General features: G+C 35.6%; 1 protein-coding gene across 1 annotated transcript; it reads right to left on the reverse strand.

Moving 5' to 3' along the window:
- Nucleotides 1-13,898: 13,898 nt before the first annotated feature.
- On the reverse strand, nucleotides 13,899-16,842 carry LOC105798766 (tryptophan aminotransferase-related protein 3). Its single transcript, XM_012628981.2, has 5 exons — nucleotides 16,423-16,842; nucleotides 15,141-15,435; nucleotides 14,759-15,054; nucleotides 14,396-14,673; nucleotides 13,899-14,311 (listed from the first exon to the last, which is right to left on the reverse strand). Exons 1-5 carry the CDS (start codon nucleotides 16,713-16,715, stop codon nucleotides 14,100-14,102), a joined length of 1,374 nt encoding a protein of 457 aa, XP_012484435.1. The 5' UTR covers nucleotides 16,716-16,842; the 3' UTR covers nucleotides 13,899-14,099.
- Between the last annotated feature and the right edge of the window lie 641 nt (nucleotides 16,843-17,483).

Below are 17,483 nucleotides of genomic sequence, written 5' to 3' on the forward strand. Positions count from 1 at the left end.
TTGATGAGCATGTGGGGTAAGTTTATTTTGAAAAGCATGATGGGATAAAAACAAAAAAAAACGTAGGTCGGTTTCCCCAAAATGCATGTTTAGATAGTTTAATTTGTTAGATTTTCCATAGATTTTCCTCTGTTTATATTTGTCGTGATTGCTACCTAAGTTTATTTGTCTTCGTTTCATTTCTCATCATGCATCATAGGCATTTTATTAGGAATGTGTTGATTAGAGATTGGTTGCCAAAAACGAGTTTCTGATGGAGGAGTCAATTACGTAAGTAACCGAGAAAAATGCTATAGTTCGAGATTGGTCTTTGAGAACCCAGAAAGTAAAAGGAGAAGGATATATCTCCGATGTTCCTAAACATGCGACTTCGAATTCTTGACAGAATAACCTCGAAGACTTGACTAGGATCAGGAAACAATGGGACTTAGACACTAGGGGCATTTTCATTGGCAAAATATTTTGTAATGGACTCTTTTGATGAATGAAATGCCAAAATATGGGGCTGTCTTGAAATCAACACCAAATACTTGTATATTTATTCATGACTAACATTCACTTGTCATTCATTCATTCATTCATGCATTGCATGTACATATCACCCTTACCATTCACTGAGGCTAAAGCAGTATAATCCACAGTTGCGACACAAGTTTGGAATCACGTCGTCCTTACAGGACACGTCTAAGAACTAGATCTATGGATGCTAAACTCAATGAGAGTGATACAATTGAGGATGTTTCAATGATACGCTCTTGTCCCCTAAGATTTGTTTTGAACAATTGGACTGCTGTGGACCTTCTTGTAGTTTTTAAATCCTCTCCAGAGTAATGCTCAATGTTACTTCTCTATTTATTTTGTGTGCCCCTAAATAGTGGGATTCCTTTTGTAAGAGCTTATGTTTGCTCTTTATTATTTCAATGAACATTAATGAAGATGCATTTTGTTATGATCTTTTCATTTTTATCAGTTTCAAAATTACCCCCGTCGCTTCATATCCTTTCTCTCCATGAATCTCATTTTATAACATTGCGTGTGTTGATTCCAATACTTTGATGCTCCTCCATAGTTTTCTTTCCCATTCACCTTTCAGGTGCTCAGATATCAATGGCATGAATAATCCCGTTATGAATCTTGAAATCAATTTTGAGAAGGCTGTTTATTTAGGAGAATTTGAAGCTGACGAAAATGTTGAAGATTGTGTCTTGTCTCCTGACTTACTGAGAATGGTGGAACAAAAAGAGAAACAGATCCTACCCCATCAAGAATCTGTTGATGTAGTAAACTTAGGGAATGAAGAAAAGAAACAAGAAGTGAAGATTGGGACTTCCATTTCAGAAAACACAAGGCAGAATTTGATCGCCTTGCTGCGGGAGTATAAAGATGTATTTGCCTGGTCGTATCAGGACATGCCAGGGTTAAATGAGGATGTGGTCGTTCATAAGCTCCCACTGAAACCAGAATGCAAACCCGTTCAGCAGAAGTTAAGAAGGATGAGACTTGAAATGCTGCTAATGATAAAAAAAGAAGTCAAGAAATAATTTGACGCTGGCTTCCTAAAAGTCTCCGAATATCCAGAGTGGGTGGCTAACATAATCCCGGTACCAAAAAAAGACGGCAATGTTATAATCAGATAAAGATGACTCCCGAAGATATGGAGAAAACTACATTCATAACAATGTGGGGAATATTTTGTTACAAGGTAATGCCGTTCGGATTAAAGAATGCTGGGGCAACATATCAGAGAGCCATGGTAACGTTATTTCATGATATGATGCACAAAGAAATAGAAGTTTATGTCGATGATATGATTGCCAAATCTCGGGAAGAAAGAGAGCATGTTAGGAGTCTCAGGAAGCTATTTGAAAGATTAAGAAAGTCCCAGTTGAAGCTTAACCCGACCAAATGCACGTTTGGGGCTACCTCAGGAAAACTGCTAGGTTTTAGTGTCAGTGAAAGAGGTATCGAAATTGATCCAGATAAGATAAAAGCTATACAAGAACTGCCTCCCCCGCGCACACAGAAAGAAGTCAGAGGATTTTTAAGAAGGTTGAATTACATTGCTCGATTCATTGCTAAACTTACTAATCAGTGTGGTCTAATTTTTCGACTCCTTCGAAAGCATAACCCGGGAGAATGGAACGAGGAGTGCCAAGTGGCATTCAATAAGATAAAACGGTATTTGTCTAATCCTCCTGTGCTAGTACCGCTGACCCCTGGAAAACCCTCAATATTGTACCTAATCGTGTTTGAGAACTCAATGGGTTGCGTACTAGGGCAACATGATGAGTCAGGGATAAGAGAAAAGGCAATTTACTACCTTAGCAAGAAGTTCACAGAGTATGAGGCAAAATACCCTTCAATTGAGAAGTTTTGTTGTGCATTGATTTGGACGGTTCGAAGGCTCAGACAGTACATGTATCATATGACATGGTTAATTTCAAAACTGGATCCAATAAAGTACATGATAGAGTCACCTGCACTCTCAGGGAGAATGGCCCGATGGCAGATCCTATTGACTGAGTATGACATTTTATATGTGAGCCAAAAGTCGATAAAAGGAAGCGTAATAGATGACTTCTTGGCAAGTCGAACAACGGAGGAATACGAACCTTTGATATTTGAGTTCCCAGATGAAGATTTGATGTGCATTTCAGAAAAAGAGGGCGAGTCATCAAAAGGAAAGTCATGGAAGATGAGCTTTGATGGTGCATCAAATGCATTGGGGCATGGGATAGGAGCAGTCTTGGTGTCACCTGAAGGGGACCATTACTCGCTTACTGCCAGATTGAATTTCTTCTGTACAAATAATATAGCGGAATATAAGGCTTGCATCATGGGACTTCGTGCAGCTATCAAGAGAAAAATCAAAATTTTAGAGGTACACGGGGACTCAGCATTAGTCATTTATCAAATTCGTGGAGATTGGGAAGTGAGAGATCCAAAATTAGTCAAATATCATGATCTCGTTGCAGAGCTCATCAAGGAGTTCTATAAAGTGATTTTTAACTACTTTGCACGAGAGGAGAACCAACTGGCTGATGCCCTAGCCACCTTGGCTTCGATGTTCAAGGCAAACAGAGAAACTGAGATAATGCCCATCCAAATGAGTATAAATGAGATCCCCGCACACTGCTTTAGTATTGAGGAGTCAGATGGACGACCATGGTTCCATGATATCTTGGAGTATATCAAGAATCAAAGTACCCCGAGCAAGCAAACGAGAATGACAAAAGAACAATCAGGAGAATGGCGATTGGATTTGTTCTTGACGGGGATATTCTATACAAAAGGGGAAAAGATCAAGTGCTCCTGAGGTGCGTGGACGCTGTTGAAGCTAGAAAAATACTTGAAGAGGTTCATGAAGGAATTTGTGGAACACATGCCAGTGGTTTCACCATGGCTAGGCAGATTATGGGACTCGGTTATTATTGGCTGACGATGGAAAGGGATTGCATTGGTTACGCACGAAAGTGCCACAAATGTCAAATTTATGGCGACAAAATTCATGCAGCTCCGTCGCCCCTTCATGTCATGACTTCTCCGTGGCCTTTTTCTATGTGGGGCATGGATGTTATAGGGCCAATTTCCCCGAAAGCTTCCAATGGGCATCGATTCATCTTTGTGGTTATAGACTACTTCACAAAATGGGTAGAAGCCACTTCATTTGCTAATGTGACAAAGGCTACAGTCTGTAGGTTCTTAAAAAAGGAGATTATATGTCGATATGGTCTGCCTGAAAGAATCATTTCAGATAATGCTTTAAATTTGAACAACAAGATGATGAAAGAAGTATGTGAACAATTCCAGATAAAACATCATAATTCTTCGTCCTATCGCCCAAAGATGAACGGAGCAGTAGAAGCCGCTAATAAGAACATTAAGAGGATTATTGGGAAGATGACTGAGACATATAAAGACTGGCACGATAAGCTACCATTCACTTTGTACGCATATCGCACCTCGGTACGGACGTCTACGGGGGCAACTCCTTTTTCTCTGGTCTATGGAATGGAAGCCGTTCTGCCTATCGAAGTAGAGATCCCATCCCTGCGCGTCTTGATGGAGACAAGGTTAGAGGAATCAGAGTGGGTTCGAGCTCGATATGATCAGCTAAACCTTATTGAAGGGAAACGCTTGAAGGCAATTTGTCATGGACAGATGTACCAAAAGAGAATGATTACGGCCCATGGTAAAAAGGTGCGGCCAAGATAATTTCGCGAAGGAGAGCTCGTACTGAAAAAGATTCTCCCGATACAGAAGGACTTTCGAGGAAAATGGTCACCAAATTGGGAAGGGCCAAACGTTGTAAAAAGGGCATTCTCAGGAGGGGCTCTGATTCTCACTGAGATGGACGGGAAAGAATTACCTAATCCAGTGAACTCAGATGCTGTGAAGAAATATTATGCCTGAAAAAAAAAGAGAAAAAAGAGAAAAAACAAAAAAAACAAAAAAAACAAAAACGAAAAAAAACAAAAAAGAAAAAGAAAAATCAAGATGAAAACTTGAAAAGGGCGTCTTGATAAACAAAAAGATTAGGATGAAAACCCGAAAGGGCGTCCTAATGAAGCAGATTCGAACTTAAGGAGCAAGACGACCTGAACGGGGAGTCGAATGGTGAGATTACAATATTTGAAGCATTCTCAGAAGCTTGAAATCTTTTACACAGGAAACCGTGCTCGAAAAAGATCCAGGACGAAGAAACGTGGAGAAGTTCATGCATTGGATATCTAAAGCATTTGTAGCCATTGGATTCACTTTCCTTTCTTTGTGATGCTTTCTTTATTGAACTATTCCTTGTTAATTTTCTTTGTTGCTTTTGAAATAATTTGAATATGAGGTATTTCTTACATGCCTACTTTACCATTCTTCATGCATCTCGTGTTTGATTCATTTAACTGATAAATGGTAAGATGACATACTCTAAACAAAAGGAATGTTGAGCATTACCTAGATGAGAATTTGATAAATACAAGGACCCTGAAGCAAGAACAAAGTTCAACGAGGGGGCAAGAGGGTGATATACAAGGAAATGTGGGTCACTCACCGAACTTGAGGATGAGTACAAAACTAGAGAGAAAAGTCAAGAATTGAGGAAATGAATGCGGACCCTCACGAAAATCAAAAGTGGGGCACGTGACAAACAGCCCAGGGTGCATTGCATGATCAAGTAGACACAAAAGCATTTAGGACAAACATGTGCATATCATAATAACATCATACATGACATATACAGGTATACCAGTAGAGCAAGGAATACTAGGAGAAAGCTGCACAGAATCAACGAAGAAGAAGGTTTTTTAGTTTCACTTGATGTTTTTGAAACCCTGTTTCTTTCAAGAATTATATTTTTAAATTTCTGCTTTTTTCAAAAAATCAACTCATAATACAGAGGTGAGTTGAGCCTCGGGTCACGCTGAGGTATTTTTAATTTCGGTCTTTTTTTAAAAATCAACTCATAATACAGAGGTGAGTTGAGCCTCGGGTCACATTGAGGTATTTTTAATTTATGTCTTTTTTTTAAAAAAATCAACTCATAATACAGAGGTGAGTTGGGCCTCGGGTCATGCCGAGGTATTTCTTTCAAATTTTCGTTTTTCAAAAATCAACTCATAATACAGAGGTGAGTTGAGGCTCGGGTCATGCCGAGGTATTTCTTTTAAATTTCCTTTTTTCAAAAAAATCAACTCATAATACAGAGGTGAGTTGAGCCTCGGGTCATGCCGAGGTATTTCTTTTAAATTTCCATTTTTCAAAAATCAACTCATAATACAAAGGTGAGTTGAGCCTCGGGTCATGCCGAGGTATTTCTTTCAAATTTTCGTTTTTCAAAAATCAACTCATAATACAGAGGTGAGTTGAGCCTCGGGTCATACCGAGGTACTTCTTTCAAATTTTCGTTTTTCAAAAATCAACTCATAATACAGAGGTGAGTTGAGCCTCGGGTCATGCCGAGGTATTTCTTTTAAATTTCTATTTTTTTCAAAAATCAACTCATATTGCTAGAGGTGAGTTGAGCCTCGGGTCATCCTGAGGTATTTTTCAATTTCCGCGTTTTCAAAAAAAAATCAACTCATATTGCGAGAGGTGAGTTGAGCCTCGAATCACGTCGAGGTATTTTTCAATTTTTGGTTTTCACAAAAATCAACTCATATTGCGAGAGGTGAGTTGAGCCTCAAGTCATATCCTGAGGTATTTTTCAATTTCTATTTTTGAAAAAAATCGACTCATATTGCGAGAGGTGAGTTGAGTCTCGGGTCACATATCGATGTATTTCTTTTAAATTTCTGCTTTTCAAAAAAATCAACTCATATTGCCAGAGGTGAGTTGAACCTCGGGTCACATATCGAGGTATTTCTTTTAAATTTCCATTTCTCCAAAATCAACTCATAATGCGAGAGGTGAGTTGAGACTCGGATCATGCTGAGGTATTTTCAATTTCTATTTTTCAAGAAAAAACGATAATAAATTTTTAACAATCGAACACAATTCAGTGCTTTTAAGTCTTTGCTCTATGCTTTTAAGTCTTTGCTCTATCTCTGTTTCACAGCGACGAGCAAAGAGGGGCAGCTGTAATCACTGAATTTTGTCCGGTCTGTAGTTCGTGTTTTGTTTTATTTTATTTCATTTTATATATATGTTTTTTTAAATAATTTTGTGGGATTGGCCTCATTTAGGCTTAATGATTGGGTCCAATGGTTGGGCCTTTGGGGTTTGGGTAATTGGGTTTTAAGTAATTTGATTTTAAGCTTGTTTGGGCTTTAGCCCATTTTTATTTTTATTTTTATAATAATTTTAAATATTAATTAAATAGTCATAATAAAATTTAAAAAAAATACAAAAAAATAAATGGCATTTTAGCCCTCGAACTTTTCAAAATTTACATTTTGGCCCTATATTTTCCTGAAATTACATTTTTCCCCTAGAAATTTTACACCCTTTACATTTTGGTCCTTCTTGGCATGACAAGACCGCCCCCAAATCTGCGTTCTTGCGTGCACCGCCTTCCACGCCTGGCACCCCCAATGCATGGCCTCCCTGCTCCACTACCACCTGAAAACAAATAGAAAGAAGACAAAGTGAGGAGATTAAAAGGAAGAAATTGAAAGAAAAGAGGGGGATTCAGTTTTGGGCAGCAAAAAAAAATAGCAGAGAAATTTCAAGTAAACAACACTCAAAAGCCATCACCACCACCACAACCACGGCCACCAAAACCACCACTTAAAAAACCAATCAAAAAGCAACAAAAGATTCAAGAAAACCAAAAAATCAAAGAAGCAGCAGCCAAGAACCAAACTTAAAGGAGGGGAAAACGTTTACCTTTGAGCCGCCGGCCACCGAGTGCGGAGAGGGGCCGAGGACGAGCACGGAGGCGGTGCCTTCGACCTTTGGGGGGTTGCCGAATTAGAAGAAGAAAGGGGAGAGGAGAAGGAAAGAAAAGAAAGAAGAACAAAGAAAAAGAAGAGGGGAGCCCGTCCATAGCTACCGAGGGCGGACGAGATCGGCGCAAGCGACGGCGGCGGCGTGGGGTTAGATTTCGGCCCGAAGAAGAAGAAGAAAAGGAAGAAGAAAAAAGAGAAAAAAGGAAAAAGAAAGAAAAAAAAAGAACAAAGAAAAAGAGAAAGAAAAAATAATAATAAAAAATATAAAACTTAACAGTCGGGTCAAACCGACCCGAGCCCGAAGTTGACCCGACCCAAGAGGGCAAAGACTCACCAAGAAGACCCAAGAAGAATAAAGAGCCCATTCCCAGTGGCCCAAAACAGCAACTAGCAAAAAAAAAAAGGGAAACAGGCCATCTTTAGCGTGTCACTACCGAAGCGGCCAAGAGGGCCAAAGAATAAGAAGAAGAAAGCCCCGATTAAATCACACATAAGAATGCCCCAAAGAACCCAGTCCGATTCCAGAGACCCCAGTGCTGAATCCAAGCCCAACGCCCAGCAGGCCGAAAAAGGAAAAAAGGAAAAGGTTTTTTTGGTAATTTCTTAATCTTTTAATTTAATCCATTAAATTAATATTTTAAAAATAGTTTGTTTTTTAAATATTATTATACGTATTTTGTTTACATATTTAAATATATATATATAGGTATAAATAAAATCATTTTAACGCATAAGGCAACGAACCGATTTAGCATCGAGCCATTGATTTCATCGCTATGTCGGGTGAATATCGATGGCTCGTGTTAAATACGGGACGCCCTTCTAAAAATCGAAAATATTAAAAAATCCTCGTATTTTTAATAAAAATTTTCGTGTTTTATTAGAATCTTGATTAAATATTAAATTGATTCGGTTTGACACCAATTCGACGATTTCATCGCCATGTCGGGGTGAATATCATCGATTCGTGTTAAATACGGTATTTTTTAAAAAATCGTGTTTCAAAAATTTTCATGTTTTCAAAATTTCTCGTGTTTCATAATAATAATAATAAAATTTCCCGTGTTTCAAAAAATATATTCGTGTTTCCTTTTTTAAAAAAAAAATTCCGTGTTTCAAAAATTCTCGTGAATAAAAAATTTTCGTGTTTTCAAAAATTCCCGTGTTTGAAAAATGTTTTCAAAAAATTCTCGTGTTTCAAAAAACTCTCGTGAATATTTTTTTTGACGTTATCGTGTTTTCAAAAATTTCCGTGTTTGAAAAATTTTCGTGTTTTCGTGTTTTCAAAAAAAATTCTCGTGTTTCAAAAAACTCTTGTGAATATTTTTTTGATGTTATCGTGTTTTCAAAAAATTCCCGTGTTTGAAAAATTTTCACGTTTTCGTGTTTTCAAAAAAAAATTCTCCTGTTTCAAAAGTTTTCGTGTTTTCAAAATTTTCATGTTTTCGTATTTTTAAAAATTCCCGTATTTCGAAAATTTTCTTGTTTTCAAAAAAAAAATTTCGTGTTTCATAAATTTCCGTATTTTCAAAAAAAAATTCGTCTTTAAAAAATTTTCGTGTTTTCAAAAAATTGATCGTGTTTCATAAATTTTCGTGTTTCAAAAAAAAATCCTCGTGTTTCGTATTTTATCAAAATCTTTATGTTTTCAAAAAAAAATTTCGTGTTTCTAAAATTCTTGTATTTTAAAAAAAATTCGTGTTTTTTAAAAAAGAAAAGGTTGTTGCGCTTTAAAATTCTCGTGTTTCAATCGGATCACGAGAAAATATTAAATTGAACTCGTATTTTTGAAAATTAAGACAACGCGCGTTTAACGAGATACCAATTTTTGGCGTCGCGAGGGTGCTAATACCTTCCTCGCGCGTAACCGACTCCCGAACCCTAATTTTCTCTGGATTTTCACGCAGACCTAAAATTATCTCTTTTTTAGGAAAATTTAAAAATAAATTTTTCTTCTAAAAAGAGAATTTATTAGGTGTCCGATCACACCTAAAAAAAAGATCGGTGGCGACTCCTTTTGCAAATAAAATCGAAACTCCATTTTCAAATTTTCAACAATCAATTCGATTAGCGCCCATCGCCGAATTTTGCTTTATCTTGAAAGTTTTTGAATGAAATAGCTTTGTAATTTGTAATCTTTTGAATGAATAAAAAAATTGTATAATAGTGTACAACGCGCAATGATAATTTGTAGACTAAAGCGTATAATAAGGAATAATGAATAATTGATGAATACTACAACAAAGAAACATAACAACAATGATCTCGATTGTCCATCATGTCAATATCAACATCAACATTCAAAAATTATTAATTTAAAAGGAAGATAAAATGTAACTTATAAAATAAAATGAGAATGAATAAATTTAGGATTTAGAAATATACACAAGATTATACCAAAAAAAGTAATGAAGATTTGAAACGATTTGATAATAGAACTAAAAAACAAACAAAATGTTTAAATGAATTTTAACGGAAGAATTGTAAGAAAAAAATGAATAAATCTTAAAATTAATATATATACACTTTGATTTATATAAGTAAAAATCTTAATGTAAATAATAGTATATATAATCATAATATATAATGAAGTTAAAATAAGTAAAATAGAATAGCAAATTTAAAAGGAATAGAATATTTGTGCATAAAAAATAAGTAAAATTTACAATTTGAAATTAATAGCGTATCATTATATATACATATGTATACTAAAATTAATTCAATATTATATATATGTATGGAAAAACATGAGATATTATTATGAAAATTTTAAAGCTAAACGTATATATATACATATATGAATTTTAAATATATATATATATATATAAGTTATACTAAGATAATATAAAATGTATATAATAAAATATTTGTAAAATAAGTAATAATACATAAAAACATAAAATAATATCATATAATAAAATAAAAGGATCTATATAATAAGATTAAGTAAAAACTAATAATAATAATAATAATAATAATAATAATAATAATAATAATAATAATAATAATAATGGAAATATTAAACTAATTAAAAAGAAACAAATAACACAAAAAAGGATTAAATTGCAACTAAAACGAAATTAATCGGGAAAAACATAAATAAACAAAATAAGCGCCAATGTGCCATGCGCGAATAACATGGAGGGTTAATCTGAAAATATTCTCAGCCCTCCAAAACGCTGTGTTGCAGCATGAACTAAAATAAAACGAGAAACGAATTACAGAGCAAACTTAAAAAAGAAAAGAATTGATCTAAACACGCCACAAAAGAGAGAGGACCATTTGCGCAAATCACCCAACAGAGGCCAAAACACGCGGATCCTTCCCCAGCTCGGGTCACTGCGCGGGTCATGGCCACTAAACGTCGTCATTTTGACGCTAGGAACCCTAGCTCAAAATTGCGTCGTATTATGACGTTATTTAAATGAAATTTTACCTAAAAAAACAACTGCAGCCCCTAAATTAAAAAAAAACTGCTTCTGCCTCCATTGGGGTTTCGGCCACTCGTTCCCCTGCCCGAATCCGCCGCTCCTTCGCCATGGCTCCGCCACGAACGGCGATTTGAGCCGACGAGAATACGACAGATTCCCGGTAGGTCCCCTTTCTTTCTCATTTTATTCTTTACTCAGTTTATGAAAACAAATTAAAAGAAAAAAAAAGAAAAATAATAAAGAAGAAAAAGGGAAAATCGGAATCGGAAATCACCTCAAAAGTATGCTCTATTTCTGTTTTTTTGAAATTTTTGTATCTTTATATTGATATTGTTTTTTTTTTCTTACAGATTCTGAAAAACGGCTTTATATAGCCTTAAATAAAAATTACAAAAGAAAAATATATATATTTTGCTCTCTTTTTTTTTTCTTTTCATTTTTTCTGCTTGTTATTGCTTGTTGTTTCTGCTTTTGTTGCGTTTGTTGCGTTGCAGGTACGAGTACGGAAGGTGGACGTGGCACGTACGGATGTGTGCGGGCGCACGCGTAAGGAGGCTCGCTTGAGTGCAGAGGCCTGGCCCGCGCGGACGAGAGGAGCTCTCATGCGCTAGGGTCCGAATGTTTGCTAGGGTTTGTCTTGTGTATTCAGTGTTGGGCCATTTAATGAGTTATGATTGGGCTAGGGGTATTTGGGCTAGGGTCTCCGCTGGTTTAGGCCAGTTGGGCTAGGGTGTTGGGCTTAGGCTGATTGGGCTAATTGGGTTTTTTTAATATTGGGTTTTTGAAAATGGACATTTGGGCTAAACTTTAATATTTTGTTTTTCTTTCTTTTTTATTTGGTTTAACAAAATGGGCCGGGCAAATTGGCTTATTACAGGCACGATTGTGCCCGGGATCTCGAGGAACAAGAAGTTGTGCAAGTCCAGCCTTTGAGGAACAAGGAGTTGCCCGGGATCTCGAGTAACGTTATTTATGGTGCTCTCAACGATGCATCAAATTGACTTAAATTGTTTTACAAAAAAGCTACAAAAACTGGCAGGATTAACTTAAAATATGGCTGCAGAGAATCCATGGAAATGAAAAAGATTATTAGAGAATCCATGACTAAGGTGGAAAGGTGAGTCAAAAGTAGAAGTTTTTATAAACTGATATGATACTAGATGATGGTTCTTGAAAACAAGGTCTTTAGGAATTCAACGCTTGAAATATCGAAGCTTGTGGAGCTATGCCTCGTATTTTCAATTTTTCTTCTCCTAGTTAAATTACGTTTCTAGTTTCCCACTTAAACTCTAATTAGTGTAGATTATTTTAATATTATTTAACTTACAAATTTAGCCTATAAATAGACCCTTTTTTCACCCTAGAAAAATAACCCATTACACATTTAGGTATTAGATTTTACAAGCTTTCAGAGAATTTTGTGTTTACGTTTTGAGGGTTCTTATTTGAGGTTTCGGGGTTTAGTTTTATCTTTATCTTTATACTCTTTGTTTTTGCTGTTATAGTGAAATTATCTTTGCCTGTGGTTTTTTATCCTCTTTGGAGGGGTTTTCCACGTAAAATATTTGTGTTTCATCTTTTCAATTTCTTTGTTGTTTTACTTGTTTGTTGTTTAATCAGTTTTATCCCTAACAAACTAGTATTAGAGCTAATTCGATTTATGAAATCAACCCATTTAAAGATGGAAGCAAAAATTTTTTATATTGATAAGTTCGATGGCATCACATATTTTAATTTGTGGCAAGTTTGGATGACGAAAATTTTGATTCAGGGCGATCTTAAGAAGGTCGTTACAAAGAAGAAGCCTGCAGACATGGATAAATCAGAATTAGATAGGTTAGATAAAAAGGTTCTATCCACAATTCAATTATGTCTAACAAATAATGTGTTGTAGGAGGTTTTGATGGAGAAAACAACATTTAACTTATGGAAAAGGTTAGAAACCCTTTACACGACAAAGTCTCTAGCTAACTTGATTAGTGCTGAAACAACGATTGTACACGTTCCACATGAATGAAGTGATCACCTTAGATATCACATCAATCAATTTATTATTCTTTTGAATGATTTAAAGAATGTTGAGGTTCAGAACGATGAAGAGCAAGCTATGCTATTATTTTGCTCTTTACCCCCTTAATACAAGTCTTTCAAGGAAACCCTAATTTATAGTAGAGATAATCTCTCATTCGAGGATGTGAAGGGTCATGTTTTAAGCAAAAACAAACTCGACAATGAGTTTGGTTCGGATAGCAAGTCAGATAGGTAAGTCTCGGTTTTGGTAGCATCAAGGAAGCAAGACAATAGATGTTGCTATTGTAAGAAGTTAGGTCATGTTAAGGCGGATTGTTACAAATTGTGAAATAAAAGGGTTGGTGAGAGCAACGAGGAAGATTTAGCTGGTACTAATTTAGCCAATGACAAGGGTGATGATTTCTTGTTGGTGTTAACAAGTGAAAGCTCCAAGCTTACGTTCAAGTAGATTTCGGATTCAGGGTGTTCTTTCCACATGTGTTCCAACAATGACTTGTTCTCCACATACAATTTAGTTGAAGGCGAAGTTGTGCGCATGGAGAATGGTTCACCCAGTAAGGTAATCGGTATTGGTACTATTCAGATCAGGATGTACGACGGGACAATTAGGACACTGTCAAATGTCAGGTATGTGCTTGACTTAAAGAAAAATCTCATCTCCTTGGAAAATTTGGACTCTAAGGGTTGTAGTATTAATATCGAGTCAAATAGCATTAAGGTATCCCATGGGGCTCTCGTTTTGATGAAAGATAAAAAGATTGGCAGTCTTTATGCTCTGGAAGGATCAACGGTGACCGGTTAAATCAAATTTTATCATATTTGGGAGGGTCAAAATATAATTTTACTACCACTAATTTAAAATTTTATAAATTATAAAATACCTAAATTGAAAATTTACCAAATTAGGGGACATGGTCTCGGGTGTTGGTTCCGTCACTGATGACATAGTAGATAATACAAAAAGATATGATTTCATTATGCTTAATGCAGAAGAAAGAAACGGAATTAACTTACTATTAAGAGTTGAATAATGAGATATGGAAAGATCTGAAAATGAAATAAATAATATTTTATTTTAATTTCTCAAGCATTGACTTTTCAAATCATAAAACAATATTATATGATTCTAGAACATGATTATTTGATTTCATTGAATGACTAAATGATGGGGAAATAGAGTGTAATTAAGAAGGTCAACGGAGTATATGACCTCTTGCATGTAAGTTTAGGATCAACAAATGTTGCATCTCATTTCTCACATAGTTTTGTCACCATCCCCCTCTGTTATTAATTTGTGTAAACGTTCAATTAATATATCGAAATCATCTTGGGTTCGGACAAGGCTTAGTCGAACATACCCGTCTTCTGCACCGAACAGATTTCCTTGACGCCCAATGATATTAGCTGCCTCCAGAACTGCATAACAATCTTTATCCTCTTCTCTCTCACATTTCAACCATGCGTAAGCTGCCATACACATAGGTCAAATGGTGTTTAATGATGTCATTGTAAACATGATTAAAGTTTGAAGCCTAAAATTGAGACAACTACCTGGGGAAAGTTGTCGGACTTTGTTGTAAAAAGTGCAATATTGAGGATTGTTTTCCTGAAGAGAGAAGCGGTTCGACAAGGATACGGTCTGAACCAATCTTTCCCACCTGCTCTTCATTGTCTGGTATGCAAAGTCGAATATTCCGGTTCCTTCTTCAAGGACTGCGTTCAAAAGCTTAAAACCTCGTAGTTGAGCATCTTTAGAAACTCCCATGGAATTCATCTGCATGTGTATCATCATTCTGTTGAACACTGTTTCATCCTTTATCACTGCCCACCTGTGTACAACACAACAATGCCATACTTATTCCTAAGCTAGTTTCATGGAAAGGGTATGATTGAAACAAGTCAGTTAAGCTTTACCCAAGTCTGGTGCCAGCATGACCTGTAAGCTTGGAAAGTGTAAATACCATCACATCTTCATCTGATGGAGCTGGAATAGGTGTAAAATGAGGCCAGTAATACGCATGATCATAGATTGTCTTGACATTAGGTCCATGAAAAATCGCTTTCTTTAATTGTCCATCAGGATTGTTGGGCGACGTTACGATCTCGATCATGTTTGTGCTGCTACAATCTGATCTATTATTCCATCTATAAGCATCTCCTTCGTACTTAAATTTTTGTGAGCTAAAGTATTGTGTTTGTTGTTTGTCGAGCTGTGGGAATTCAATTTCGTATCAAATCAATGACAACAATTCACAGAGTGTAGTGAGAAAAAGTAGTATGGGAGTTGGGAGCAGACCGGATAGTAAGGGACTGAAGTTACAACTTTTGCAGGTGAGGAGGTATTTTCAGGGGAGAGTGCAAAAACTGCAGCACTAAGGACTTGGGTTGAACCAGCACCAAAAATGATAAATCTGTTTTGGGTGACTGCATTCCCTACGCTTGCGTGTACTTTGCGCACAACCTTTGCAAGCTCTTTCGAGAAGAAGCTCTTACCACCGTAAGTATAGCTCATTTGGTGCCACCCTGCTACTACTAGAGCACTACTAGCTAAATGCTGCATCCAGAATGGTTCCAAAAATAATGGATCCCCACTTCAAACATAAAAATAACCCAAGGTTAGTATTAAAGACACAATTGGTAAAACATTTACTATGAAATTATCCAAAAAAGTAAAAACCTGTAACTATGCATAGACAGGTCCCTCAAGAGCTCTTCCACGGATTCTAACCTACATTCTTACACACAAAGGAGTGCACTTTGTGAAACAGATACTACTTTCAGTAATCGGTAGTATCTGTTCTATATAGTATACTTCTGTTGTGTTTGAGGACATGAGTTTGAATCTATAGAGACGTACTTGAGAGTGACAAAACCTTAAAGACCTATGGCTATCCAAATAGAACAATTACAAATTTAGTGATGGTTCAGTGAACAAGGTCGTGACATAATTTCATGTTCAACCAAACTAGCAATGGCATGAGTCATATGCTCTGCAATTGGTGCCACCTAGGTGGATCCTCTGCATCAGAAATCTCATGACATTGGTTGTTGACCATGGATCTGAAAACTGCAGCCAAACACTGTAGCAAGGTAAACGGTAATTTGTTATTGCAATAAAGTTTGATCATGACTACTCCGTGGTGCCATCACAACTCTGCATCATAAAAGTTGAGCCTTGACTAGACCAGAGCCTCAGAAGAGGACAGGAGGGTCTCGAAGTTGGTCAGATGGTAGCGTCCGTGCTGTCAAGTACTCAGGGTCTAAACTACGCTTGTTTGAAGTGAATGAAAATCAAAACAAAAATTCCAAAGACACTGGATACTTTTGTAACCCTGAGGATTTAAAGTTTAGACTGTAGAGATTCCTAAGGACTGAAATTAATGACAAGATTAACCCAAATAATCAATCATATTCAAAGAAAGTTTTGATTAGTTCTTCAGATCATCTCATCAAAAGTCAAAACTAAAACTACCTAAAATTTCACTTCTCAGATAGTTATGCGAATCAAATAAGAATAATCAATGTTAAAAACTTGAGCAAAAAAACAGGAAAGACATGGTGAAATGATGCGTAGATACCCATCAGCATTTGCTGTACAGTGTGGTATAAACTGAGAGCAATCAGGGCCTGTAAAGCATGTATTGCAGTCGCAAACTGGTTTATTCCCAACAACAACCAAACCATCCAAGTAAGCTCTTCCATGGCCTGAACAATATATAGCTGCCACAGTTTCAGCTTCGATTGCAGCTCCTAAGCTCCAACTCAGTTTCCATTGACCACCCACATATATATTGATTATAAACAACAGATTGAGAATTATAGAACCAACCAGGCATGCCAAATACTTGGAGCTAACAATACTCTTCATCATGTCTTTTTATGTCCTTTTCTTAGGCTCCCAATAGCCTGAAAGAACTTTTTCCTTTTTGCAACAATGTATTATGGAGGAAGTTTTTTGTTAGACTTTGGATCATATGCCTTTGTTCACAATGTACGAAAGCAGAATGTTTAGTCTTTTTGACAGGTCAGTATTGAGGTATGAGAGATGGTAAAGTAGGAATAAAAAATGACAGATTAAAGCAATTAAAATAAAAATCATATATAATACAAGTTTTAAATTATTTGATACTTATGAAATTAATAAACTTTAAAAATAGAATTATATTTATATCAAATAATAATTTTATTAATAAAATGATAATAATATATATAATAATGTTGTTGTATTTTTTTATTGACTAGATGTTTCTACCGGCTACGCCTGAAAATTTAAAGAATTAATTGAAAGTAAATTGAATTTTAATTATGTTAAATAATTATTATTTAAATATTTTTATATTCTATATAAAAATTTAAATATACGTTCTAGTAATTCTAATAAATAGTGAAGCCAATATAAAAGGAGAAATTAAAATGAAATGATTATATAATTGGTCCAACCTCTTTAAAATAAATGGATTGACCCTTTCAAATAAACAATTTAAATAATATTGAGCAACTTAAGTGTGATATAGATATTAATTAGTTATTATTACTTCAAAAAAATATTAAATAGTTATTAAACAATTTAATTTTTATTTTTCACTTGTAAGTTAATGTCAACACCTACTCTTTAAATTTATAATATTTAAGTGTTTTA

This window comes from Gossypium raimondii, chromosome 7, assembly GCF_025698545.1.
Source record: "Gossypium raimondii isolate GPD5lz chromosome 7, ASM2569854v1, whole genome shotgun sequence".
NCBI classification, from domain to species: Eukaryota; Viridiplantae; Streptophyta; class Magnoliopsida; order Malvales; family Malvaceae; genus Gossypium; species Gossypium raimondii.

Excerpts from the sequence above, each read along its gene's own strand:
- LOC105798766 (XM_012628981.2), bottom strand. The coding sequence starts at position 16,715 with ATGATGAAGAGTATTGTTAGCTCCAAGTATTTGGCATGCCTGGTTGGT. Across the intron at positions 15,055-15,140 it reads CTTCAGTCCCTTACTATCCG|CTCGACAAACAACAAACACA; the intron begins GTCTGCTCCCAA and ends GAATTCCCACAG. Across the intron at positions 14,674-14,758 it reads CATGCTGGCACCAGACTTGG|GTGGGCAGTGATAAAGGATG; the intron begins GTAAAGCTTAAC and ends TGTTGTACACAG.